Here is a 25,478-nt window from a genome sequence, read left to right on the forward strand (position 1 = left end):
TTATTTACATCACTTTGCAGACTCCTTATGTCCTCTTCATAACCTACTCTCCTACCTATCTTTGTGTGATCATCAAATCCAGCAACCATACATTCTATCGCTCCATCCAAATTGGTGATATAGATTGTAAATTGTTGAGGCCCAGCATTGTTCGGTGTGGCACTCCACAGGTTATGGATTGCCAACCTGAAAATGATACATAGATGTTTACAGCATGGAAAGAGGCCCATCGGCCCAACTGGTCCATGTCGCCCAGTTTCTATCACTAAGCTAGTCCCACTTGCACGCATTTGGCCCACATCCCTCCATACCCACCCTGCCCATGTAACTGTCTAACTTCTTTTTAAAGGATAAAATTGTATCCGTCTCTACCATTGCCTCTGGCAGACCATTCCAGATGCTCACCACCCTCTGTGTGAAGAAATTTCCCCTCTGGTTTCTTTTGTATCTCTATCCTCTCACCTTGAACCTATGCCCTCTAGTTCTAGACTCCTCTACCTTTGGGAAAAGACGTTGACTATCCACCTCATCAATGCTTTTCATTATTTTATAGACCTCGATAAGTTCACCCCTAAGCCTCCTACGCTCCAGGGAAAAAGGTCCCAGCCTATCCAGCCTCTGCTTTTAACTCAGACCATCAAGTCCCGGTAGCATCCTCATAAATCTCTTCTGCACTCTTTCTAGCTTAACAATATCCTTCCTATAATAGGGTGACCAGAACTGAACACAGTATTCCATGTGTGGTCCTACCAATGTCTTGTATAATTTCAACAAGTGTATTCAGTATTCTGACCAATAAAACTGAGCATGCTGAATGCCTTCTTCACCACCCTGTCCACCTGCGACTCCACCTTCAAGGAGCTATATGAACCTGTATTCCGAGATATTTTTGTTCTGTAACTGTCCCCAACTCCCTACCATTAACTGACTAGGTCCTGTCCTGATTTGATCTACCAAAATGCATCACCTCACATTTATCCAAATGAAGCTCCACCTGCCATTCATCGGCCCACTGGCCCAATTGGTCAAGATCCTGTTACAATCTTATATAACCTTCTTCACTATCCACTATGCCACCAATCTTGGTATCATCTGCAAACTTACTAACCATGCCTCCTACATTCTCATCCAAATCATTAATATATATAACAAATAATAGTGGACCCAGCACCGATCCCTGAGGCACACCGTTGGTCACAGGCCTCCAGTTTGAAAAACAACCCTCCACAACCACCCTTTGGCTTCGGTCGCCAAGCTAATTTTGTATCCAATTGGCTACCTCGCCCTGGGTTCCGTGAGATTTAACCTTTTGCAACAACCTACTATGCGGTACCTTGTCAAAGGCCTTGCTAAAGTCCATGTAGACAATGTCGACTGCACTGCCCTCATCTACCTTCTTGGTTACCTCTTGAAAAAACTCAATCAAATTTGTGAGACATGACTTTCCCCTTACAAAGCCATGCTGACTTTCCCTCATTAGTCCCTGCCTGTCTGAATGCCCATAGATCCTGTCCCTCAGAATACCTTCTAACAACTTACCCACTACAGAAGTAAGACTCGCCGGTCGTTATTTCCCGGACTTATCCCTACAGTCCTTCTTAAACAAGGGCACAACATTTGCTACCCTTCAATCTTCAGGCACCTCTCCTGTGGCTGTCGATGATTTAAATATCTCAGCTCGGGGGTCGGCAATTTCCACCCTAGCCTCCCACAACGTCCTGGGATACATTTCATCAGGTTCTGGAAATTTGTCTATCTTGATGCACTTTAATACCTTCCTTGATGCACCTCCTTCTCTGTAATATATGGAATCCTCAAGACATCACATTTATTTCCCCAATTCCCCTAACATTCGTGCCTTTCTCAACAGTAAATACTGACGAGAAATATTCATTTAAGACCTCTCCCATACCTTGTGGATCCGCACATCGATGACCCTGTTTATCCTTAAGAGGCCCTACTCTCTCCCTAGTCACTCTTTTGATCTTTATGTATCTGTAAAAGCTCTTTGGATTTTCCTTAGCCTTGTCTGCCAAGACAATCTCATGTCCCCTTTTGCCCTCCTGATTTCTCTCTTTACTCTACTCTGACAAACCCTTTACTCTTCAAGGGATCCATTTGATCCCAGCTGCCTATGCATGTCATATGCCTCCTTCGTCCTTTTGATCATGGCCTCAATATCCCAGGTCATCCAGAGTTCCCTACTTCTACCAGCCTTACCCTTCACTCTAAGAGGAATGTGCTCACCCTGAACCCTAGTTAACACACTTTTGAAAGACTCCTAATTCCCAGCTATCCCCTTGCCTGTAAACAGGTTCTCCCAATCAATACTATCGAAATTGGCCTTGCCCCAATTTAGAATTTTAACTTTTGGGCCAGAGCTATCATTCTCCATAGCTATCTTAAAACTAATGGAATTATGATCACTGGTCCCAAAGTGATCCCTCACTAACACTTCCCTCACCTCCCCTTCCTTATTCCCAAGAGGAGGTCAGGTTTTGTCCCCTCTCTAGTCGGGCATCCACATATTGAATGAGGAATTCTTCCTGAATACACTCGATAAATTTCACTCCATCCAAACCCCTAGTGCTATGGATGTCCCAGTTAAATACACTTATCTCTACTCATTGCATCCTGTTAGCTAACCAATCCTCTATCCGTGCTAATATGTTATCCCCTACACTATGAGCTCTTATTTTGTGTAGGAACTTTTTTGTGGCACCGTATCAAATGTCATCAGGAAATCCAAGCTGCACACATCTACAGGTTCCTTTTTAATCTATGTTGTTTGTTACTTCCTCAAATAATTGTAATAAATTACAATTTAAAAGAAAGATATCACTATGCCAAATTGACACAGGCCTGCTCAAAGTTGGGCACAGATCTCAAAGCTAGAAAGGTTTCACTTTTGCTGAACATTATCCCTGTATTAAACCTCTATTCGCTCATCAGATACAGTAATTAATCCTAGCAAGAATATGTCTGTGGCGGTTTGAGTCCCTGAGAGGATGTTTCCCCAAGTGGGAGAAATGTGGAGCGGGAGGGGGAACATTTTCAAAATAAGGGGGTCTACCATTTCCGACAACAATGAGGAGGAATTTCTTCCTAAGGGCGGGACGGTGGCACAGTGGTGAGCACTGTTGCCTCACAACGCTAGAGACCAAGTTCAAATCCAGCCTTGGGTGACTGTGTGTGTGGATTAACCATGATCAATTACCCCTTAGTGTCCAAAGATATGCAGGTTAGGTGAGGTTACGGGCTTAGGGCAGGGGAGTGGGCTTGAGAAGGGTGCTCTTTCAGAGGGCGATACAGATTCGATGGATCCAACGGCCTCCTTCTGCACTGCAGGGATTCTATGGATTCCCGCAGAGGTTTGTTAATCTTAATTCTCTATTGCAGGGAGCAGTGGAGGCTGGATCACTGAATATAGTCAAGGCTGAGTTAGACAGATTTTTGATCCATAAGAGAGTTAAGGGTTATGGAGGACAGGCAGGAAAGTGGAGTTTACGCCATGATCAGATGAGCCGTGATTTTATTGAATTGCAGAGCAAGCTCGATTGGCCAAAAGAACTAGCCCTGCTCTTGTTTCTAATGAGATATGTTCCTTAATTGTAATGTAGCTTCCATAAAGCTCTGGGAAAGCTATATATAACTGAGTGAGTTGTGTCCATGAGATTCAATTATACTTGAGAATTACTAAGGCAGCTTGCGTTGTTTAAGAAAATGTTAAATTGGGCTTCATGAATAAATGGCAAAAGATTGTGGTTGAATTTCATGTTGCATATTAAAAGTAAGAAGAGTTTTGTACAGCATGTACACCAGTTGATGGGGGTGGGTTTGTGTTAAACAAATCTATCATGGCATATTTATCCTCCCATCACTGCAGGTCCATTGCAATAATATGTTCACAAAGGCGGTGAAGATATTCAGAGAAGTGCAATGCTTTTTCTGCTCGGAACCGGGTAAATGGGAGCCAAGCCCAGCTACATCTGTTCTGGTTCTAGACGATGTCAATCCAAGTGCTCGCTTTGTCACCGTTCCGCTACAACACCGTATGGCAAACTCCATCATGTGCCGATTCTACTTTGCTGATATATGGATGATGTTCAGTGAAATTTCCTTCCAGTCAGGTATTTCCCAGTTATGTCAGTTTGATAACATTGTTCTGCTATTTCGCCCCTCTGATGCTGTTTGTCTTTATGCATACCACTCTGCCATAGCAGCACGGTGGCACAGTGGTTATCCCTGATGCCTGGCAGCGCCAGAGACCCGGGTTTGATTCCGACCTCGGGTGACTGTCTGTGTGCAGTTTGCACATTTTCCTTGTGTCTCCGTGAGTTTCCTCTCGGTGCTCTGGTTTCCTCCACAGTCCAAAGATGTGCAGCTTAAGTGGATTGGCTATGCTAAATTGCCCCTAGGTGGGGTTACGGGAGTGGAGTGGGGAATTGGGCCTAGGTGGGCTGCTCTTTCAGAGAGCCAGTGCAGCCTCGATGGGCTGATTGGCCTCCTTCTGCACTGTAGAGATTCTATATCTGGAAGATCACAGTAACATGGCTGCCATGATTGTCCAACATGATTTTAAAATGAGGTGACTTTTGACTTTTTAACTCCCTCTTCCCCTCAGGTGTTTCATGTGCTGTGTTCAACACTCTAATGAAGAAGTTCACTTTGCAATGTAAATGTGTTTCAGTAGCAGTTGGTTCTAGGTTCAGTGACCCACCTTGGAGTCAAATACTCTACGTCTTGATTGCCCTCTCACCCAATATTCCTTTTCACTGTCGCCATCACAGCTTCTTGGCTCCACCCACCTGCATCTATCTTCATCTTGTTTCGCAGGCAACAAGCTCCCTATTAAAAACTTCTTGAAACCATGGCAACCAGTTGATCAGGCAAATAGGGGAACAAGTGGCAAAATAAAAAGAAGATTGTGGATGCTGAAAATGTAAAACAGAAATAAAAAGTACTGGCAACGCTCAGCAAGTTTGGCTCAGCATCTGTAGAGAGAACTGAAGTTAATACTCATTAGAACAAATAGCGACAGGCTGGCTTGTAGAGAGAACAGATTCTTACAGAGAAAGGTTTGTCAGTTCCTATTTGGAAAACCTAACACCTGCGTAAGATGGATGCTCATAGCTGAACACCGAGCATGTGTAGCTGAAACCTGATGAAACTCAATGTATTATTATTTTCTTTTAAAAATGTGTTTCTGATGTACTCGCGTTTCAAAAAAATGGGGCGGGATTCTCCGAGCCCGCGCTGGGTCGGAGAATCGCCGGGGGGGGCGCCACGCCGCTCCGACGCCGGGCCGCCGATTCTCCGGCCAATTGCGCCGGCACTGTCGCCGCAGCGTCGGTCAGGAGCCATTGAAAGCGGCCCTGCGGCGATTCTCCGTGCTCGACGGGCCGAGTGCTCGCCGAGTCCCGCCGGCGTCGTTCGCGTGTGGTCCTACCTTGGTGTTATGGCTGTGGGGGCCGTCCTGGTTGGGGGGGGGGGGGGGCAGGGGGAGCCGACTCTGGGGAGGGTCTCCACAGTGGCCAGGCCCACGATCGGGGTCAACCGATCGGCGCGCGTGGTCATTCCGGGGGGGGGGGGGGGCCTATGTTCCTCCGCGCCGGACCCCTGTAGGGCTCCGCCATGTTTCCCGGGGGCCGGCGCGGAGACGGCCGTGGCGCGCATGCGTGGACCCGTGCCGGCCGTGTAGGGCCGGCTTTCGCCGCTGGAGCAGCGCACAGCACTCCGGCGCCGTGCTAGCCCCTGAGGAAGGGGAGTATGACTGGGCCAGGAGGCCCGTTGACGCAGGCATCAACACTTGGCCGGGATTTCGGAGAATCCTGGCCATGGTTTCTGAAAAGCTTTGCTGATTTAGAATTATATACATGGAATCAAAGGAATTTAACAAATAAAATATTAATGGTTTATTTGAGACTATTTTTAGACTGGAGTAAGGGTTCAGAGGAGAAAACCTTAATCAAAACTTTTTATCTAAAGGGTTTAATACCCTCGGGTTGAAAATCACACTGTTATTAGTAACAAACATCTTGAATGCATTTGCATGAAATCTTTTGTTTGCTTTTTGAAGGAAGTCATTAAGTTATTTATTTTAAATAGGGTAACTCTTTCATTGACAAAAAGATCAAGTGGAATTTCTCACTCATGCATTTATGTATTTGTGAATAATTTTGCACAATAAAATTTCAAGTTGTTTAATTTTCATGAGATGTAGGGGAGTCATGTTCTGTGTTCCCGGGAGTTATACCATTCTTGGTATGCATATAAAACGTAAGCCTGGCAATTATTTTGCGATTGTATAGACTCAGTGTATTTGTATCAACTATTCACTCAACAGAGGCACTTGGAATTTACTGTTTATTTTCATTTCTAATCTAACAATGTAAGCGTGAACTATATTTAACATTAACATTTCCAAACAAGTTTCTGTCATATGTGGAAAATATTGTTCATGTTAATACAAGGGCAATATATAATAAGGCCATGTATTGGGCTACTGTGCACACTTAACCTTTCTTTTTACGAATATGAAATCCCTCTATTTAGGACCCTCCGGTTCCTGCTCCTAGTCCTCTTCCAGTGTTTAGCTAGTCTTTCAGAGACTGGCCTAGCTCTCCTTCTGACTTCTTTCTCCACTGCTGAGATCCACTAATTTATACTTGGAATTTGCAATTGTGCAAAATATCTGCAGCCGTCCACTTCATTACAAGGTACATTGACGCCCTAGCTTACTATAGCAGCGTGTTGGAATCTGAAGTAAAAACAGAATGCGCTGGGGAAATTTATCATGTCTGGCAGCATCTATGGTGAGAGGCGACTTAATGTTTCAAATCCAATATGACTTCTTTATAGTTCCCTCGGCACAGCTGCTGCCAGACCATCTTGATTTTTTCCAGCACTTTCTGTTTTTATTTTAGATTTCCAGCATTCTCAGTATTTTGCGTTTGTTGGAATCTGATCCTGCTTTATGAAAGCTGCAACATTATATGAATGACCTATTGAGATTAGTCATCACATCACGATGAGGAAGAAATGACACATTGACTCCTGTTACCTTTTTATAATTGAAATAGTAAGCAAATGAGAAAATCAAGATTCTGAATTTGAACTCTAGATGCTGTTGAGCTTGTCTTGCTTACTGTTTGTGATGCTTTGTCCACAATACATAAACCAGGTCGAGGTTCATGTGGTATCTCTTGGGCAACATCAGAACTTGGCATCAGGTTTGCTGCCAGCTGAGGTTTGATTGCCACATTCTGAGGCCCGCTTGTTACATTTCCTGGCAAATTGTAGAACAGTCGAGTACAGAAGGAGGCCATTCGGTCCATCACATCAGCTCCGGCTTTTTCAAAGATATTTGCTCCAATTTGGACAGGAGGTTGATATATTACTTTGTGAAATGTATAAATTACTCTTTTGAACCAGCCGAGTTGTTGAAATGAGCAGTAGTCTTCTTGTAAAGTTAAACTAATTTATTGAGTAATATAAATTAATATTGTGAGTTCTTTTTACTTAATACTCAACTACTAAAACAAATAAACAATTGTAGTTATAACTAATTAAATTATACAATGCAATACTTTGATAGCTAATAACTTCTTCTCTCTAGCTTTCCTATGTCTGTTCTCTCTGCACTCCTGATACACACTCCTCTTGGAAGGAGCGGGAAAACTATTTATATAAGTCCTGATAGTGAGACATCATGGGTGGGATTCTGCGGGACGGGCAACTCCGGCGGCGGGGAGTGGCATGAACCACTCCGGTGTCGGGCCGCCCCAAAGGTGCGGAATCCTCCGCACCTTCAGTGGCTAGGCCGGCACCAGAGTGGTTTGCGCCACGCCGGCCGGCGGACAAGGAGCTTGGCGCCATGCCAACCGGCGCCGAAGGACCTCCGCCGGCCGGTGCGAGTTGGCGCATGTGCGGGACCGCCAGCATGTGCTGGAGTCATCCCACCACATGTGCAGGGGCGGTTCATCTCAGCATCGGCCATCGCAGAGGACCACAGTGGCCGATGTGGAAGAATAGAGTGCCCCCACGGCACAGGCCCACCCACGGATCGGTGGGCCCCGATCGCGGGCCAGGCCACCGGGGGCACCTCCCAAGGCCAGAACCTCCCGGAGGCCGCCCGCGTATCCAGGTCCCACTGGCAAATACCTGGTGGAACATGTGCCGGCGGGACTGGCCGAAAACGGGCGGCCACTCGGCCCATCGCAGGCCGGAGAATTGCTGGGGGAGCCACTGCCAACGGCCCCCGACCGGCGCAGCGCGATTCTCGCCCCCGCCAAATCCCCGGCGCCGGAGAATTCGGCAGCCGGCGGGGGTGGGATTCACGCCGCCTCCTGCCGATTCTCCGATCCGGTGGGGGGGTCGGAGAATCCCGCCCCATGTGTTCAATTGCCTGTACTAGCTTTACATAGATTGATCATGTATACAGAGATCACTACAGAGGTTACTATTTGGCACCACCTTAAACCTGACAATGAGATTGTTCCACCGTGAACTGAGATGTTGGCCAACAAGTCATTTAACTGAAATGCATGCACAAGGGCTTTTCTCCAGAATTTCTGAGCACCAAATTGTTTTGTCAGCATCATCCAATCTGCTGTTGCTGTTTGAGATTAAACTGCTTGATCATAGTAGCTCATTGCTTCATTATCAATTCTAAACCTTGTGTGATTTAATTTCATCAACTGATCAGCCTAATATATGTTCACCATTGTTTCTCATTGCAGACACCGCAATGTACAACACTTCAGGGGTTTACCCGACTGTGAAAGTCGACAGCACAACCCACAGTGAAATAGGTAAGAAGCTATTGACTTATCTCAAACCTCAGTAGACCTTTGAACAAGACCTCGATTAATGCTCCCCATTTGGTTTTCCAAACAAATTCTTGCTTCTGAAAAAGTTCGCCTTTTTGCTAAAGTATACATAGAGTGTAAAAGATCTGCTTGGTATCATCGCGCAACAACTGCTGTTGTATAGTTCTTCATTGTTTCTTCATTTCATGAAATCATAGCAGCAGTTGTCCCAATTGTCAGAATCTAACACGATTAGCTCCTCTGTGGCATAGATTAGGTATGATTGTATAGCTTAATACCCGGTAAGAGGATTCCTCCGCAACTTGCTGCACAGTTTAACAATACTCCTTGCATTTTATATTTATCTGAAATTTGTGTGTGTTGCTGTTGGAGGTGTACGCATGTTATTTAGGCATGGTTGTAGTTGTAGTTTGAAATTGTACCTAATTCCCGCTCCAACGTATCAATTCCCATTTTCCCCATTGTGTTCTCAGATATCGACCCAATGCATAAAGTGGACGACAGCAACACCCGAATCCTCATTGGTTGCTTGGTGGCTATTATTTTCATTCTGGTCGCCATCATTGTCATCATCCTTTGGCGACAGTTTTGGCAGAAGATGTTGGAAAAGGTTTTAATGTCTTGACTGAAGATTTTTCCCAGTTCTGTTTTAGGAGCTGCTAATGGCACTTTATACCGCTTCCGTGTGGGATATTGTGACCTGAAAGGCATAAGTCAAAGAGATAGTAAAAACAGAAACACGTACACTGGGCAAATTGGAAATTCTGGGAATGAACAATGTCTCAGTAAATATCTGAGGAAGGTAGATCACCATTTCTGATGGCGCTCAACCCCAGAACTACAATTCTGACCAGGTTTCCCACCCACCCACCTTCCTCTTGGCTTTACCGCCAACATCCAATGTCAGGTTAAAAACCATGCCCTAAAATCTGTGATGATAATTGGTTCATGATACAAAACTTGGAAGTATTGTAAACCGTAAAGAGGACAGTGTCGAGCTTGGTGTGGACATAGACAGGTTAGGAGAGTGGGCAGATAGGTGGCAATGAAATTCAATGCAGAGAAGTGTGAAGTGGTGCAATTTGGTAGGAAGAACATGGAGAGACAATTTAAAATAAGGGGTAAAATTCTTAAGGGGGTGCTTAAGGGACCTGGGTGTATATGTGCATGATCACTGAAGGACAAGTGAAGAGAGCAGTTAATAAAGCACATAGTATTCTGGACTGTATTTATAGGGAAATAGAGTAGACAAGCAAGGAGGTTAGGCTGAATTAGTACAAGACACTAGTTAGACCTCAGCTGGAATATTGTGTACAGTTCAGGGCGCCACACTATAGGAAGGATGTGAATGCATTGGAGAGAGTGCAGAAGGGGTTTACAAGAGTGGTTGCAGGGATGAAAAACTTCAGTTATGAGATAGATTGGAGAGGTTGGGACTGTTCTCCTAACAGGCGATTTGATAGAGATGTTCAAAATCATGAGAGGCTGGGTGGGAAACGGCCCTGGATGGCAAACCATGATATGGCCACTTAAGGGCCTTAATATGGGCATGGATAGGCTTCCTGTCTGAGGCTCTGTCTGCCCAACCATGGAATCGTGTCTTGGTTGGGGAAAGTTAGAAGCCGGATGAAATCCCAACAGTTGCAATTTTATGCTCCCACTACCCCTCCCTTGCCTCTGAACCTGTAGGGCGGGGTGGTGGTGGTGGTGGGGGGGGGGGTTGCGGGGAAGGGGGGTGGAGAATAAAACTCTGGCTCATGCGTCAGACTCGCACATAAATTTATATGATTAGAATTTTACGGGATCTGATATTGTATTATTTTTATGTTAGAGGGTAAATGCAAAATAACCAGTTCTGGGGATGTGGACTTTACTGGTACTTATTGCTCATCCCCAGTTGACGTTGAGAAGGTGGTGCTGAGCACCGTATGTTCAAGGTGCTCCTGCAGTATACAAATCAATAACCAGTTGATTTATACAGCTAGATTATGTGTGCATATAGAGGAACATACAAACGGGAGTTTGTTATTCAGCCCCTCAAGCGTGTTCCATCATTCAATCAGACCATAACTGAGCTGCATCTTAAATCCATTTGCTCAGCTTGCTTCCTTATATCACTCTCCATCCAAATCCTGCTGTTCACACCAATCCCGGATTCTTTCTGTCTCCACCCTGCACTCCCAAATTGCCTAGCCTTTCACCAACTCTTCACCAGGGCAGAAATACGCTCCCTACACTCCTCGCCTATCTACTTTGCATTCCTCCTTTGATACTCCTTGAAACAAAACTCTTTGAACAAGCTTTTGGTCATCTGACCCAATATTCATGCGGCTCGGTGGCATATTTTGTTTTATAATGCCTCAGTTTTGTTTTATGAAAGATGCTATATAAATGCAAATTGCTGTTTATTATTGGTGACATAGTCCTTCTGTATCTTTTCCTAACAAAAATCTATCAATCTTTTTCTTAAGATTTTCAATTGGACTACCCTTTACAACATCTGCGGGGAGCCAGTTCCAAATTTCCACTACTCTTTTTGTGAAGAAGTACGCCTGAGCAGCCTAGCTTTAATATTTAGGCACTGCTACTTTGTTCCAGACACCCCCTTCAGAGGAAATAGATTTGCTTTTATCTAAACCTATTGACTCCTATAATCATTTAAGCACCTCATCAAATGAACCCTTTATCGTTTAAACTCAAGGAAACAGTAATAGCATCCACACCAATCAATAGAATATATGGATCATCCATTCAGTTAGGTTACAGAGTCAGATGATATTTGCACCGATTTCATTGATTGATCGCTTCTCTTTTAGGCTTCACGCCGAATGCTGGATGATGAGCTCACGGTGAGCCTCTCACTGCAGAGTGAGACCATCATGATAAACAACAAGTCCTCCACACCCAGTGAACAGGAATCCAACTCCACATATGACCGGATATTCCCGCTCGGTCCCGATTACCAGGAGCCATCAAAGCTGCTCCGCAAGCTTCCAGAATTTTCCCTGAGTTGGGATGAGCCAGGTGAGGATATTGAAAGCGACATAAGCTGCTGAATTCAATCATATAATAGTTTTTAATCTTAGCCTGTTGCCCAGGGAGAGGGAGCAAGTCAGTAGATAGGGAATGAAATTTGGTCCTGAAGACAATGGCTTCAGACTTCCTAATTGAAGGATGTTTCTGATCATCCAGTATTGGGTGTCGGAGATGCAGTATGATAATTTGGTAACAGTGGAGGAGTTGAGAGGTGATGCAGTAGGGCCAGGTGTTATCAGTGTACATGTAGAAACTAACACCGCTTTCAGATGCCATCGCTGAGAGGTAGCATGTAGGTGAGAAATAAGAGTGGGCCAAGGTGTGTGTGTGTGTGGTGGTGGTGGTGGGGGGTGGGGGTGGGGGGTGGGGGGGGGGGGGGGGGGGGAGAAAGGGCGGAGTGTGTGTGTGGGGGTGGTGTGCCGGAGCAGGAAGAGAAACCATTGAAAGTGATACTCTGGATATGATTAGATGGGTAAAGCATGGGACCCGGTGAGAGCTGTCTCACCCAGTTGCACAATGTGGAGATGTGTTGGAGGAAGCTGATGTGGTTAGCCATGTCAAAGGCAGAAGACAGGTTGAGAGAATGAGGAAGGAAAGTTTGTCTTCATCACAGTCACATTGGATGCCATCAGTGACTGTGATAAGAGTTGTTTTGCTATTGTGGTACGGATGATAGTGGAGAGGCCAATTGGAGAGATTCAGGAGGATTTATGTAATTAAAATATACATTTCTAAGCGAGCACAAAATGGCTTACTTGCATTCATACGCAGTGATATGTTCCTCCGAGAAAACAATTTAGAATAACAGTTTGTTTTTCTCTTTTTAAACATTTTAGATTAAACTTGCCGTTCAGGGGAATTGAGTGAGATGTTGTTATTTTTCACTCAGGGTGTAGCAGTGACTATGCAAAGCCACTCGGAGCACCGCAGGATAATGTGCCACACTATGCGGAGGCCGACATTGTGAACCTACAGGGTGTCACTGGAAGTAACACTTATTCTGTCCCTGCTGTGACCATGGACTTGCTGTCTGGTAAAGATGTGGCTGTGGAGGAGTTTCCACGCAAGCTGCTGACACTTAAAGAAAAGCTCGGAGAGGGACAATTTGGGGAGGTTAGTACAACACTTTAGCTGTAATTAGCTATTGAACTAGAGCATGAGAACATCAAGGAATCGGGGCTGCACAGTGGCGCTGTGGTTAGCACTGCTCCCTCACAGTGCCGAGGAACTGGGTTGGATACCGGCCCTGGGTCACTGTCCGTGTCTGCGTGTGTCTCACCCCCACAACCCAAAGATATGCAGGGTATGTAGTGATCTCTGTATGTGCATGTACACAAGGGGTTAATGTGTAATCAGTAGCACCACATGATCACCAGAGGGCTGGACCAACAGGGGTAAAAACATTGGGTCTCTGGGTCTCTCGGGGGTGCACTGTGACCAGGGCAATAGCAGAGTAGTTCAGATGGCTAGTGGAGTTACGTATAGTTACTGCAGTTAGATCTTGTTAACCTTTTCACTAGTATCAAAGCTAAAGTGAAGAACTCATGCAATTATTGTTATAGTTACTCAATAAACCTTTTGTTACTACTGGATGAGTTTGAGTCTTCTTCATCGAGATTCAGAAGACCTCTTCATTAGCCAAGGATTGAGTAGCACACGTTACCGACCACACAGGTAACAAAACATGGTACCAGGCATCTTGGCTTTAATAGAACTAGTTAGATTAGGTTAGACAAAAGGGGAATAAAATTCAGACTGGATATTCGACTGTGGAAGACTTTGCAGCAAATGGATCCTCAACGACTAACTATGGGACTCATTGGACCTCTAGGGCAGCTGGAAAAAAACGGTAATTTAAGTTATAACTGGAAAAGATTTGAACAGATATTCCAAATATTTATCGCAGCTAATGATTTAAGCACAGTCTCTGACGCAACGAAAATAGAACTACTACTCTCAATAGGAGGGCATGAAGCTAAAGAAATCTATAATTACATAGAAGGTGAAGCCAACACCAAAATAGAAGTAATAATCAAAAAATTTGATGAACACTGTAAGAGTCAGTCTGGGGAGATGCTGTAAAGATTTAACTCTTGTCATAAATGCCAGAGAAACGGAAGGCCCATCACTGATTTTATCACAAATCTCAAGTTCATACCACAGGGCAGAGGCAGGATCTCACTCGATGCAACACGCTTTTTGATTGGCAGCCATCTTGAGCGAGAGCGTTCCGGCCAGTACACACTTGTGCACTTCTCAAAAAGAAGGAAAACGTCAAAATACACTCGAGAAGCCGCACATACGCAGTTGCGAAAAGAGCACACAGTAAAAGAAACTCGAATTGCGCGTTCGCAATCAATTCCTATGCATGACGTCACAAGAGTCATGATGTCAGAGGACCCGGACCACGCCCACTTAAAAGGGAAACGCACAAAAATGAACAAAAAGACATTTAAAGCTGCAAAACCAAATTTTCTTACATCAAAAGACAGAACAATGCCAGAACTTACACCAGCAATTAAAAATAACCTCCGCAGCACCCTGGCACAAGCATTTCGCACTACCCAAAGAGGAGAGCACAATGATTTGTTAATTGAAGAATACTACTGAGAAGATGATTTCGTCATTGGACATAGAAAGAACAATGACAAATCCGAAACAAAAAGAGATGATTTGTTCATTGAAGACTACTGCTTAGACATGGATGAGTTATTCGGAATTGATGATCATTGCATCAGCAACACGGCTGAAATGCTCAACACGACTCTTCTCATGGTAGGTGAACCCAGTACCATGATGCCATGGCAGATTGTCGATACATTGGATGACAGCAATACCCAAGAAGAAGACAACGCCACACAGAGCGATGACAGACCCCACACCGATGAAAGACTCCACAGAGAGAGCGATGAAGGACTCCACAGAGAGAGCGACGAAGGACTCCACAGAGAGAGCAATGAAAGACTCCACAGAGAGAGCGATGAAAGACTCCACAGAGAGAGCGACACAAGCCTCCACAAAGAGAGCGATGCAAGCCTCTACAGACAGCTCGGTGACAGACTCAAAAATGGAAACAAGCAAACACTCCATAGCGAACGCCATGCATGAACAAGACTATGAAGGTCTATCCACCTTATCTGCGCAACCAGCAGCAGACTGTGAAAGTCCACCAAGCTCACGTGAACAACAAAAAGACTATGACAGTCTACCCAGCTTATTTGAGCCACCAGAACCCAGCTCATTTAACCAACAAGAAGACAGTCTACCCAGCTTATTTGAGCCACCAAAAGAAGACTATGAAAGTCTACGCAGCTCATTTAACCAACAAGAAGACACTGAATGTCTACCCACTGTATGTGAGACAAGTGACGAAGAAATCACAATTTCCATACAGGATGTGCAGGATCACAGCGAGACTGACAGATCTCAGCTCGTCAGCACAGAAGCACTCAACAATCAGAGGCAGGCTACTCATGTGTCCAGAGAGACCACGTCAATTGAAATCTTGAAGATTTTGACTCCAGAAGAGGAGCACCAAGGGTCCAGAGAGACCACGTTAATAGGAATCTTGAAGATTTTGACTCCAGAAGCGGAGCACCACGACACACAACAAAATGAAATTGTTACGATTTTGACTCCAGAAGAGGAGCACCAAGACCCACAAGAGAATGAAATCGTGAAGATTTTGACTCCAGAAGAGGAGCGCCAAGACCCACAAGAGAATGAAATCGGGAAGATTTTGACTCCAGAAGAGGAGCACCAAGACCCACAAGAGAATGAAATCGGGAAGATTTTGACTCCAGAAGAGGAGCACCAAGACCCACAAGAGAATGAAATCGGGAAGATTTTGACTCCAGAAGACCATAAGACCATAAGACATAGGAGTGGACGTAAGGCCATTCGGCCCATCGAGTCCACTCCACCATTCAATCATGGCTGATTTCAACTCCATTTACCCGCTCTCTCTCCATAGCCCTTAATTCCTCGAGAAATCAAGAATTTATCAACTTCTGTCTTAAAGACACTCAACGTCCCGGCCTCCACCGCCCTCTGTGGCAATGAATTCCACAGACCCACCACTCTCTGGCTGAAGAAATTTCTCCTCATCTCTGTTCTAAAGTGACTCCCTTTTATTCTAAGGCTGTGCCCCCGGGTCCTAGTCTCCCCTGCTAATGGAAACAACTTCCCTACATCCACCCTATCTAAGCCATTCATTATCTTGTAAGTTTCTATTAGATCTCCCCTCAACCTCCTAAACTCCAATGAATATAATCCCAGGATCCTCAGACGTTCATCGTATGTTAGGCCTACCATTCCTGGGATCATCCATGTGAATCTCCGCTGGACCCGCTCCAGTGCCAGTATGTCCTTCCTGAGGTGTGGGGCCCAAAATTGCTCACAGTATTCTAAATGGGGCCTAACTAATGCTTTATAAAGCTTCAGAAGTACATCCCTGCACCAAGGAGCACCGAGACCCACAAGAGAATGAAATCTTGCAGATTTTGACCCCAGAAGAGGAGCACCAAGAAACCAAAGGTGATTCAAATGAACCAGAAATAACTCCAGAAGAGGAGCACAAAGCAATCATTGATGACTCAAGTGAACCAGAAATGACTCTGGAAGAGGAGTACCAAGGAAGCAAAGAAGAGGAATCAAATCCACCACAAATGACTGATGTCACCAACATCAGATCATTCTCACAATCCTCAAGAAGAAACGCTTAATGTAACAGATACCACAACGGACACTGACACTAACAACTGTGACAATGACTCAAATCATCCACACGGAACACTCATCGAGCACAACAAGAACAACAAACACCGCAAGACGCATAGCAGAAACAAGAACAACAACAGCAACAACGAAAACAACATGCAGTGCAACTAGAACAACAAAGACAACAAGAAGCATAACAGAAACAACAAGCATGACAAGAAAAACACCAAGAACCACAAGGAAAACAACAAAAACAGAAACAACAAGCACGACAAAAACAACAACAAGAACGACAGCGGGGAGGGGGAAAACAGTAACAACAAGCACAACAAAAACAACAACAAGAACAACAACAAAAACAACAAACACAGAAACGGCAGAAACAACAACAACAAAACAACGACCTGTTCAACATGGTACAACTCTGCACATGAAGGACAATGCCACAGCACACTGCAAAACAATGACAAGACTACAAACATGCCACGGCATGACAAAGAATCTCACAAATTCACATCTGCTCCAGAACAAGCAAGCACGCCAGCTTTCAAAGCAGATGACACACTAGATCAATACCGCAAGCACAGAAAAAAGTCCAGGTCAGACAATGGTCTAACACAGAATCGCTACCACAAGTATAGAAAAAAAGAAAGTCGAAATCAGACAACAAAGTGATTCGACCATTCAAGCACCTCATGATGACTTGATGGTCACTTAAACACAAGAACACTGACGACGTTCACAAAGAAATAATGACATCAACATCACTACTTCAACAACAGAAGACAAAAGCAACTCAACCGAACAAATTCATAAAGTTTGGACTCACAATTTTTTAAATTAAGATTGGACTCATAAATATTAATTGGCTTTGTATAATCATCAAGATCATCACAAATTGTACATAACATCATTTGTCTACCTATTTCACGCAAGTGAAAAAACCTTAGAGACTAACTGTATTCACATTTGACGGACCAACTCATTGATTTTATGTAATGCATTTGCAAACTGCATCCATTATGTTTGTTCAATTTTCTTTACAACAAAATACAGAAAATATGTAACATGAAAAAAAGGGGGATGTAATGATCTCTATATGTGCATGTACACAATGGGTTAATGTGTAATCAGTAGCACCACATGATTACTAGAGGGCCGGACCAACAGGGGTATAAAGGGGTGGGCAGCACGGTGGCATTGTGGGTAGCACAATTGCTTCACAGCTCCAGGGTCTCAGGTTCGATTCTGGCTTGGGTCACTGTCTGTGCGGAGTCTGCACACCCTCCCCATGTGTGCGTGGGTTTCCTCCGGGTGCTCCGATTTCCTCCCACAGTCCAAAGATGTGCAGGTTAGGTGGATTGGCCATGATAAATTGCCCTTAGTGTCCAAAATTGCCCTTAGTGTTGGGTGGGGTTGCTGGGTTATGGGGATAGGGTGGAGGTGTTGACCTTGGGTAGAGTGCTCTTTCCAAGAGCCGGTGCAGACTCGACAGGCCGAATGGCCTCCTTCTGCACTGTAAATTCTATGATAATCTATGATAAAAAGCAACCACGTTGGGTCTCTGGTTCTCTCAGGGGTGCACTGTGACCAGGGCAATAGCAGAGTAGTTCAGATGGCTAGTGGAGTTACGTATAGTTACTGTAGTTAGATCTTGTTAACCATATCACTAGTATCAAAGTTAAAGTAAAGAACTCATGCAATTATTGATATAGTTACTCAATAAACCTTTTGTTACTACTGGATGAGTTTGAGTCTTCTTCATCAAGATTCAGAAGACCTCTTCATCAGCCAAGGATTGAGTAGCACATGTTACCTACCACACAAGTAACAAAACAGGATAGGTGGATTGGCCACGCCTAATTGCACCTTAATTGGAATTTTTTTTTTTTTAAACATCAAGAACTGGAATAGTTCATCCAGATCCTCCAGCCTGCTCCACGATTCTGTACAGATCATGGCTGTTCTGTACCTTTTGTATATTTTAATGGCTGAGGCTCTCAAATCTCTTCGCTCCATTCTAGTTACTACTTTCTTTCCATTTGAAGATAGTCTGCTTTATCTTTTGTTGGCCACTAAGTGGATGGCCTCATATTTGCCACAGTTTTACCCACGCACTTAATTATATGAAAGTCAATTACCCTAAATTTGGGGCTCCATTTTATTTTATATACCTGGAGACCAGCAACAATTCTTACAGAAAAATGTTGTTTCTTCACAAAGGAAGCACTGAAATACGGCACTCAGTCTTCAAATCCGCTTTCTCATTCCCTCATGAACTAAAGCTCTATTTTGTTGCAATTATCACTATTGTTTCCTTAACTTGGCATCTACACTAATCGACTACTCTGTAGGGAGGAATTCCTCCCATATGATCACAAGTACAGAGATTAGCGGTATGTGGAAATTCATGCCCCCTTGTAAGTGGCAAGTAACAAATGAAGTTGGTTCATGGGCAACCGAAAACAAGGTGTCAGGGACTAGGCCATCTGCCTGGAGGTGGCCTCCCAGCGGCAGACCAAAGGAGGCTAGCCCTTCAGACCAGGTTTCAAGGCCCTTCTCACCTGCTTGGCCACAACTGTGGCTGCAGGCCACCATATCAAAGGGTTCTCTCCTCCACAATGGTGGGCCAATTGCTCAGGCCACTTTTTAATTTGAAACATTAAAATGTTGGAACGACAGTGTCTCAAGATGGAGATGAACTGCAGGCTTCAACTCCTAACTAGAGGGACTCCTAATGGCTCTCCGGCTTCAAAAGACCACCCACCCAGCCAGCTCAATCTCTATGGCTACTATTTGGTCAGTTTTGGGGAAAATCACTGCTAGGCACACTGGGCAGAATTCTACTTGCCCCCTGGTGGGCATGTTTCCCAAGTGGAGGAGGCCGCACATAACATAGGTTGGGTGTTCATCCCACCACCTTCCTGCCCACCCCCAAGCTCACCCTATAAGAAGGTGGCAGGCGGGCACTGAAATAAGCAGCCCACCCACCATATTTTAATGCATATTTAAGGGTCAATTAGGCTTGTTATCAATTTTTAAAAATCGTTGGTTGGCAACAGTTTGCATGCCACAAACTTTCAATGTCAAAATCTGACAATTCACTGGATGCAAATTCTGATCTCCTCAGGTCCATCTCTGTGAAGCAGAAGGGATGCAAGAATTCATGGACAAGGAGTTCCCATTTGACATTTGCTTCAATCAGCCAGTGTTGGTTGCAGTAAAAATGCTGCGATCAGATGCCAACAAAAATGCCAGGTAAATGCTTCTTGTGTTCCCTCACTCAAAAAACCCTGTCCTAAGACCCTGCCAGGACTTCACTATCACATTATCAAAGTTGTTCATTTGATTCAATTGGCAAATATTTTGCTTGGGTTACATGCAAAAGAGTTTTCGAAGAATGAGGAAAAGCTACTATAAACAGATGGTTTTGCAAAGCCTCCATATTACCATGTATTTTGCAACACAATGCCTGTGTGATTTCAGGGACAACAACAAACTTTTTTGAACCTGTATTTACCAAATTTCATTAACTTCTGATATACAGATTCAGATGCTTGACTTCATCCTGTACAATGGTGAACTCTTTATATTACTGGGATAATAATCCAAAAGCCTAGCTTAATAATACTGAACAATGTAAATATGAATTCCATGGCTATTTGAGAATTGGACTTGTTTTTTATTAAATCTAGAAGTATAAAACAACTAGCAGGGTAATTGACTATAAAGCTGATGGGTTGTCATTAATGCCAGCAACTTCATAAGAACTAGGAGCAGGAGTAGACCATCTGGCCCCTCGAGCCTGCTCCACCATTCAATGAGATCATGGCTGATCTTTTGTGGACTCAGCTCCACTTTCCGGCCCGAACACCATAACCCTTAATCCCTTTATTCTTCAAAAAACTATCTATCTTTATCTTAAAAACATTTAATGAAGAAGCCTCTACTGCTTCACTGGGCAAGGAATTCCATAGATTCACAACCCTTTGGGTGAAGAAGTTCCTCCTAAACTCAGTCCTAAATCTACTTCCCCTTATTTTGAGGCTATGCCCCTAGTTCTGCTTTCACTCGCCAGTGGAAACAACCTGTCTGCATCTATCCTATCTATTCCCTTCATAATCTTATATATTTCTATAAGATCCCCCCTCATCCTTCTAAATTCCAATGAGTACAGTCCCAGTCTACTCAACCTCTCCTCGTAATCCAACCCCTTCAGCTCTGGGATTAACCTAGTGAATCTCCTCTGCACACCCTCCAGTGCCAGTACGTCCTTTCTCAAGTAAGGAGACCAAAACTGAACACAATACTCCAGGTGTGGCCTCACTAACACCTTATACAATTGCGGCAGAACCTCCCTAGTCTTAAACTCCATCCCTCTAGCAATGAAGGACACAATTCCATTTGCCTTCTTAATCACCTGTTGCACCTGTAAACCAACTTTTTGCGACTCATGCACTAGCACACCCAGGTCTCTCTGCACAGCAGCATGTTTTAATATTTTATCATTTAAATAATAATCCCTTTTGCTGTTATTCCTACCAACATGGATAACCTCACATTTGTCAACATTGTATTCCATCTGCCAGACCCTAGCCCATTCACTTAGCCTATCCAAATCCCTCTGCAGACTTCCAGTATCCTCTGCACTCTTTGCTTTACCACTTATCTTAGTGCCGTGTGCAAACTTGGACACATTGCCCTTGGTCCTCAACTCCAAATCATCTATGTAAATTGTGAACAGTTATGGGCCCAACACTGATCCCTGAGGGACACCACTAGCTACTGATTGCCAACCACAGAAACACCCATTAATCCCCACTCTTTGCTTTCGATTAATTAACCAATCCTCTATCCATGCTACTACTTTCCCCTTAATGCCATGCATCTTTATCTTATGCAACAACCTTTTGTGTGGCACCTTGTCAAAGGCTTTCTGGAAATCCAGATATACCACATCCATTGGCTCCCCGTTATCTACCGCACTGTTAATGTCCTCAAAAAATTCCACTAAATTAGTTAGGCACGACCTGCCCTTCACTAATGCCCTTTACCCCTTTTGGCAAAGATCAAGCATAAGATCAGGTATAATGCCTTTTCTTGTCAGCTTGAGTAGGTCCCCATTGTGGGAACCATGAATTGGATTCAATTTGAATTTGAATTGCTTTTTGGAGCAAGCAAGGAGATAGACTAAAGGCTTGCACTGTCTACTTTGTAACTCTGAGAAAGGAATGTTTTTGTTTAAAATGCCCTTTACCTCATCTGCCATGTATCTGACTTTCATCCCACCTTAACTGCCTCCAGAAATGCCTTAACAACCACTGACAAGAAATACTAGCCTTATCAACAGCCCAACATCTTGAGGTCGGCTAAAAATAATGAGATATACCTTCTCATGAAGTTTGTCATAGTTTATTTTCACTGTTGATGCAGAGAAAACTCCTGAGGCAATTCACAAAGTCATGAAGTAAAGTTGGGGGGCAAATTATGAGGAGAGACCAAATCCTTGGTGGAAGTGATGAGTTTTAAGAAAAGTCTTTAAAGCAGAGAGTGTGAAGGGGTGGAGGAAGGGGTTGGGGAAGGAATTCAGAATGTGGCACCTGGGAGGTTGCAAATAAGACCACCCGTGATAGGGGAGAAAGGAGGAGTCGTGATAGAAAGCAGAATCTGAGAAAGAAGGGTTGGAAAATGGGTGGGAGTTGGCAGTGAGGGAGGGAGTGGGGGCAAGGTGGGGAAGGTGGTGCAGAGACTAGAGGAGGTAACAGAGGCAAGAAAGGAAGATTACCCATCTCAAAACATTTCAAAATAGTAAGTTCATTTGACCAATTAAAATGGAATAATCTCTACTTTTCTCTAGAAGAAACAAATTAACGAGAATGTTTCCTTTGGGGGTGATTCTCTGGCCATTTTGCGCCTCTTTGGCGGCCTAGCCCCAACATTGAGGGGCTAGGCCGACGCCGGAGGGATTTCCGCCCCGCCAGCTGGCGGAAATGGCGTTTGTTTCCCCGCCAGCTGGCGCGGAAATACGGCGCATGCGCGGGAGCGTCAGCGGCCGCTGTCAGTTTCCCAGCGCATGCGCGGGAGCGTCAGCGGCCGCTGTCAGTTTCCCGCGCATGCGCAGTGGGGCGAGTCTCTTCCGCCTCCGCCATGGTGGAGGCCGTAGCGGAGGCGGAAGGGAAAGAGTGCCCCCACGGCACAGGCCCGCCCGCGGATCGGTGGGCCCCGATCGCGGGCCAGGCCACCGTGGGGGCACCCCCTGGGGTCAGATCGCCCCGCGCCCCCCCCCCCCCCCAAGGACCCCGGAGCCCGCCCACGCCGCCTGGTCCCGCCGGTAAATACCAGGTTTGATTTACGTCGGCGGAACAGGCAATTCCTGGGCGGGACTTCGGCCCATCCGGGCCGGAGAATCCAGCGGGGGGTCCCGCCAACCGGCGCGGCCGGATTCCCGCCCCCGCCCAATCTCCGGGAGCGGAGACTTCGGCGGGGGCAGGATTCACGGCGGCCAACGGCCATTCTCCGACCCGGCGGGGGGTCGGAGAATGACGCCCCCTTTGTTTTCATTCAATTTCACAGTCCAGGACAGCTGACTAGCCTTTGATTGACAACTTAATGGTTTTAACACAGCAGGCAGGAGCTTTTTTTATTTATCTTTCCTTTCATGGTTGATTGCATCTGAAGTATTCACCCCACCCCCACATTGTTCCTAACCACAATGTTTCTAGACATCCTGGGCGGGATTCTCTCAGCCCGGGGCCGGGCCGGAGAATCCCCGTGACCGGCGCGAATTGCGCCACGCCGTCCCAACACCCTGACGCCGGCACGCGATTGTCCGCAGAGCGGAGCATCAGCACCATTGGCGCCGGCGTGGTTGGCACAGCGCCGGTCAAGGGCCGCTCTACGCGGCCCTCCCGCCGATTCTCGGCCCGGGATGGGCCAAGCAGCCGTCGTAAAGAAGTCGAGTCCCGCCAGCGCCGTCCACACCTGCTCTCAGCCGGTGGGAACTCGGCGTGGAAGGGTCGGGGGGCGGACTGTGGAGGGGAGGGGTGTCCGACCCCAGGGGAGGCCACGGCCTGGCCGCGATCGGGGCCCACCAATCGGCGGGCCGGCCTCTCTGGCTGGGGGCCTCCTTTCTTCCGCGCCGGTCCCTGTAGCCCTGCGCCAAGTTGCCTCGGGGCCGGCGCATTGAGGGGAGCCACTGCACATGCGCGCGTTGGCGCCAGTGCCACTGCGCATGCGCGGATTCCACGGCGCCCAGTTGACACCGGGATCAGCAGCAGGAGTGGCGTGAACGGCTCCAGTGCCATGCTAGCCCCCTATAGGGGCCAGAATTGCTGATCCTGAGGCCGTGTTGACGCCGTCGAGAAACGCAACGGCGTTTCCAACGGCGTCAACACTTAGCCTCAGGATCACAGAATCCCGCCCCCTTGTTCTGCTTGCAGATAACTTCAAAGCGGCCAAGTGCCTTCAGTTCCTCTTTTCTAACTGCAGCGCTTGGTTCTCAAAGGTTTCTGAGCAGTTCAAAGTTGCCAGGCTGCACCGAATAATAATAATCGTTATTATTGTCACAAGTAGGTTTACATTAACACTACAATGGAGTTACTGTGACAATCCCACCTGCTGTTCATACAGGCTCCAAGAGGGAATTCCCCCTCGTGAAACTGACTTCTTTCAGTTCAAGGGCCCTTCCCACAGCAGCAGCTTCAGAGAGAGAAAGGGGGATCCCTTCTGCAGGGATTGCTGCTGTAATTTGGAAGCCTTCCAGGTGTCCAGTGGTCATGGAGATTAAAGTGACCAGACCACTTCAAGGTTTTCACGGTACACAGACAATATTGAAGAATCTGATCAGAGAGCTGCCTAAAGTCACCATGGCAAGAGTGATCTTCAGGTTTCCCAGGGGTAGAAGGGGCAGTACAGTCACAAGACCCCCATCCCAGAGGGAGTGTGCCGAGATCCACCCCTTTCCCCCAACCCGAGCCCACCAAACTCCCAAGGATCCATGGGGGACCCACCCTCTGCAGCTTGGCACTAGCGGAGGGGTACATGGGCACTGGACGTACCTCTTTTAAAAAAATAAATTTAGAGTACCCAATTATTTTTAATTTTCAATGAAGGGGCAATTTAGCATGGCCAATCCACCTAACCTGCACATCTTTGGGTTGTGGAGGTGAAGCCCATGCAGACACGGGGAGAATGTACAAACTCCACACGGACAGTGACCCAGGGCTGGGATTCGAACCCAGGCCCTCAGCGCCGCAGTCCCAGTGCTATCCACTGCGCCACATGCCGCCCTTGGGACGTACCTCCTTGACCCCCTTGGGGTCCAACATGCCAGGCCAGATGCTAGTGCCAGGGACAGTGCCAAGGGAAGGGACATGTGGGGGTGGGGCACCCTCATGCCTGTGTGGTGTGTGGGGGTGATCCATTATTTTAGTGGTGGGGAGAGGATGCCCCTCTTTGCTGAGGGGATTGGGATGCTTCCTTTGTCAGGCGGGCAAGCTGGCATGCTTCCCGATGTGCATCCCTTCACATGCTAAAGGTGGGTGAATTACGATATGAATTGTGCCCATCTTGAATCACTCAGCGGTTCCCCCCCGAAATGACACAGTGTCATTTGTCAGGAGAATCATGCCCTTGTCTTAGTCTAGTGCCTGTAAGAATCAAACATGGATTTTATGGATCTGGAATCTGTTTTTAATTTTTTTTTTTCTCTGGGTTGTTAACTGTGATTTTTCAGTTTCAATATTTAAATAATTTTGAGGCTTTTTTCCCTGGTCTAATTTCCGTGCATTGAAGGCCTTAGGAGTATTTTTGACCTCTGGTGACCTGCTCAAGCTGATCACTCACCCAAATGTAGAATCCAATGAAATGATAATCAGGCTTGTTCTAAAAAGG

General features: G+C 45.8%; 1 protein-coding gene and 1 long non-coding RNA gene across 3 annotated transcripts in view; one reads left to right on the forward strand and one right to left on the reverse strand.

The window, feature by feature from the left end:
- ddr2a (discoidin domain receptor tyrosine kinase 2a) overlaps window positions 1–25,478 on the forward strand; it is a 268,687-nt gene that overhangs the window by 233,692 nt on the left and 9,517 nt on the right. For both annotated transcript variants that reach the window (XM_072511516.1, XM_072511517.1), the window contains 6 exons: window positions 3,887–4,130; window positions 8,742–8,813; window positions 9,305–9,441; window positions 11,648–11,855; window positions 12,757–12,980; window positions 19,717–19,844. In XM_072511516.1, coding sequence (XP_072367617.1) covers window positions 3,887–4,130; window positions 8,742–8,813; window positions 9,305–9,441; window positions 11,648–11,855; window positions 12,757–12,980; window positions 19,717–19,844 — 1,013 coding nt within the window. The remainder of the gene's footprint in view (window positions 1–3,886; window positions 4,131–8,741; window positions 8,814–9,304; window positions 9,442–11,647; window positions 11,856–12,756; window positions 12,981–19,716; window positions 19,845–25,478) is intronic.
- Window positions 8,833–25,478, reverse strand: part of LOC140426580 (uncharacterized) — a 185,448-nt gene continuing 168,802 nt past the window's right edge. The window contains exon 4 of the long non-coding RNA XR_011948235.1: window positions 8,833–9,531. This is a non-coding gene — a long non-coding RNA (uncharacterized lncRNA). The remainder of the gene's footprint in view (window positions 9,532–25,478) is intronic.

Source organism: Scyliorhinus torazame, chromosome 7 (assembly GCF_047496885.1).
Source record: "Scyliorhinus torazame isolate Kashiwa2021f chromosome 7, sScyTor2.1, whole genome shotgun sequence".
NCBI lineage: Eukaryota > Metazoa > Chordata > Chondrichthyes > Carcharhiniformes > Scyliorhinidae > Scyliorhinus > Scyliorhinus torazame.